The sequence below is a fragment of the Seriola lalandi genome, unplaced genomic scaffold, assembly GCF_002814215.2.
Source record: "Seriola lalandi dorsalis isolate HSWRI2012SDOR001 ecotype SW California unplaced genomic scaffold, Sedor1 jcf7180002053560, whole genome shotgun sequence".
Taxonomy (NCBI): domain Eukaryota; kingdom Metazoa; phylum Chordata; class Actinopteri; order Carangiformes; family Carangidae; genus Seriola; species Seriola lalandi.
The window spans coordinates 6,015-7,386 of record NW_019524113.1 but is presented as its reverse complement, the minus strand read 5'-3'; the positions used below and the strand labels follow the sequence as shown (position 1 = coordinate 7,386).

General features: G+C 46.4%; 1 protein-coding gene across 2 annotated transcripts in view; it reads right to left on the bottom strand.

The window, feature by feature from the left end:
• Positions 1 to 6: 6 nt before the first annotated feature.
• Positions 7 to 1,372, bottom strand: part of LOC111651292 (cilia- and flagella-associated protein 53-like) — a 2,429-nt gene continuing 1,063 nt past the window's right edge. For both annotated transcript variants that reach the window (XM_087172653.1, XM_023401263.2), the window contains exons 2-3: positions 1,110 to 1,339; positions 7 to 783 (exon numbers count right to left, since the gene is read on the bottom strand). In XM_087172653.1, coding sequence (XP_087028779.1) covers positions 606 to 783; positions 1,110 to 1,339 — 408 coding nt within the window. In that variant the 3' untranslated portion in view covers positions 7 to 605. The remainder of the gene's footprint in view (positions 784 to 1,109; positions 1,340 to 1,372) is intronic.

The following is a 1,372-nucleotide window of genomic DNA, read 5'->3' as shown; positions in this document are numbered from 1 at the left end:
ATTATTGATCCACGGGATCTTCAAACTGTCAGTTTATAAACAGGATTTCTGACTTTTTGTTTGAAAACTTGTAAATAAATAATGAAACTCAGCTGAAACATTTAACTGTGAACTGAAGAAACATTTTATAGATTATAAATTAATTATCTGTCTATTGATTCAGAAACAAAACGATCAGAGTGAAAACTGAAGCAGGAACATTTTACTGATTATTGATATTAATTCATCCACTTATAGATGATTCTTCAGTCTCTCATCAGGTCATCAATCGATGATCAATACTGATCAGTCACTCATCAATAGCTTTGGCCTCACTGATACTTTTTTGATACAATATCTACTCGTGCTGCAGTGAAGGACCTGAGTCCAGAACCAGGACCAGAACCAGGACCAGAACCAGAACAAGGACCAGAACCAGGACCAGAACCAGAACCAGAACCAGGACCAGAACCAGAACCAGAACCAGGACCAGGACCAGGACCAGAACCAGGACCAGGACCAGGACCAGAACCAGGACCAGAACCAGAACCAGGACCAGGACCAGAACCAGGACCAGAACCAGGACCAGGACCAGCACCAGAACCAGAACCAGAACAGAGTGGTGTTTACATGAACAGCTGCTCCAGCTTGTGCGACACCAGCTGCTGTCTCTCGCTCTCTCTCCTCTCCCTCAGGAGTCGGGCTCTCTCTCTCATCTTGTTCTGTCTCTCCACCGTCGTCTCCTTCTTCTCCTCCAGCTCCTGCAGCAGCTGCTGCTGCTCGGCCTCCAGCAGCTCGGCCAGCCTGAGGAGACGGAGGGAGACGTCAGCCGTTTAGTTTGATAAATTTACCCAGAATGCATTGCAACAAAGCTAAGAACTGAGTGTTTGTGCTTCAGATGATTCAGACTCGGTCTGAATGAATGATTGATTTCTGTGAAATATTAAATGATGATTTTCTTCACAGAGAAAAATGTTAAAAACCTTTAATGTTTAAAGTGCTGTAATTTACCAGCTGTTTATCAGATGTTCACTCTGTATAGTAACCAGTTACCATGGCAGCCAGATAAATGTGGGGTAGTTAAGTTCAGTACTAGAGTAAAAGTACTCAGTTACTCTCTGCAGACAGACCTGTGTCTCCTCTCGTCGATGTCGGACTCGTTCTGCTTCACAGCAGCTCTCACTTCCCTCTCGATGGCTCCTCTCAGGAAGTGACGGTCTGAACTCTTCAGCCACGAGTTCTTGACGTCGCAGGTCTGCTGGTACCTGGTGAAGTCCAGGACCTCATCCCGGGCCGCGTCCTGTTTCTGCCTCTCCAGGATCAGGTGGTCCACGGGCCGGGACGGCGGGAACTTGGCTCTCTGCTCAACAGAGACATGACACAAACTCATTTA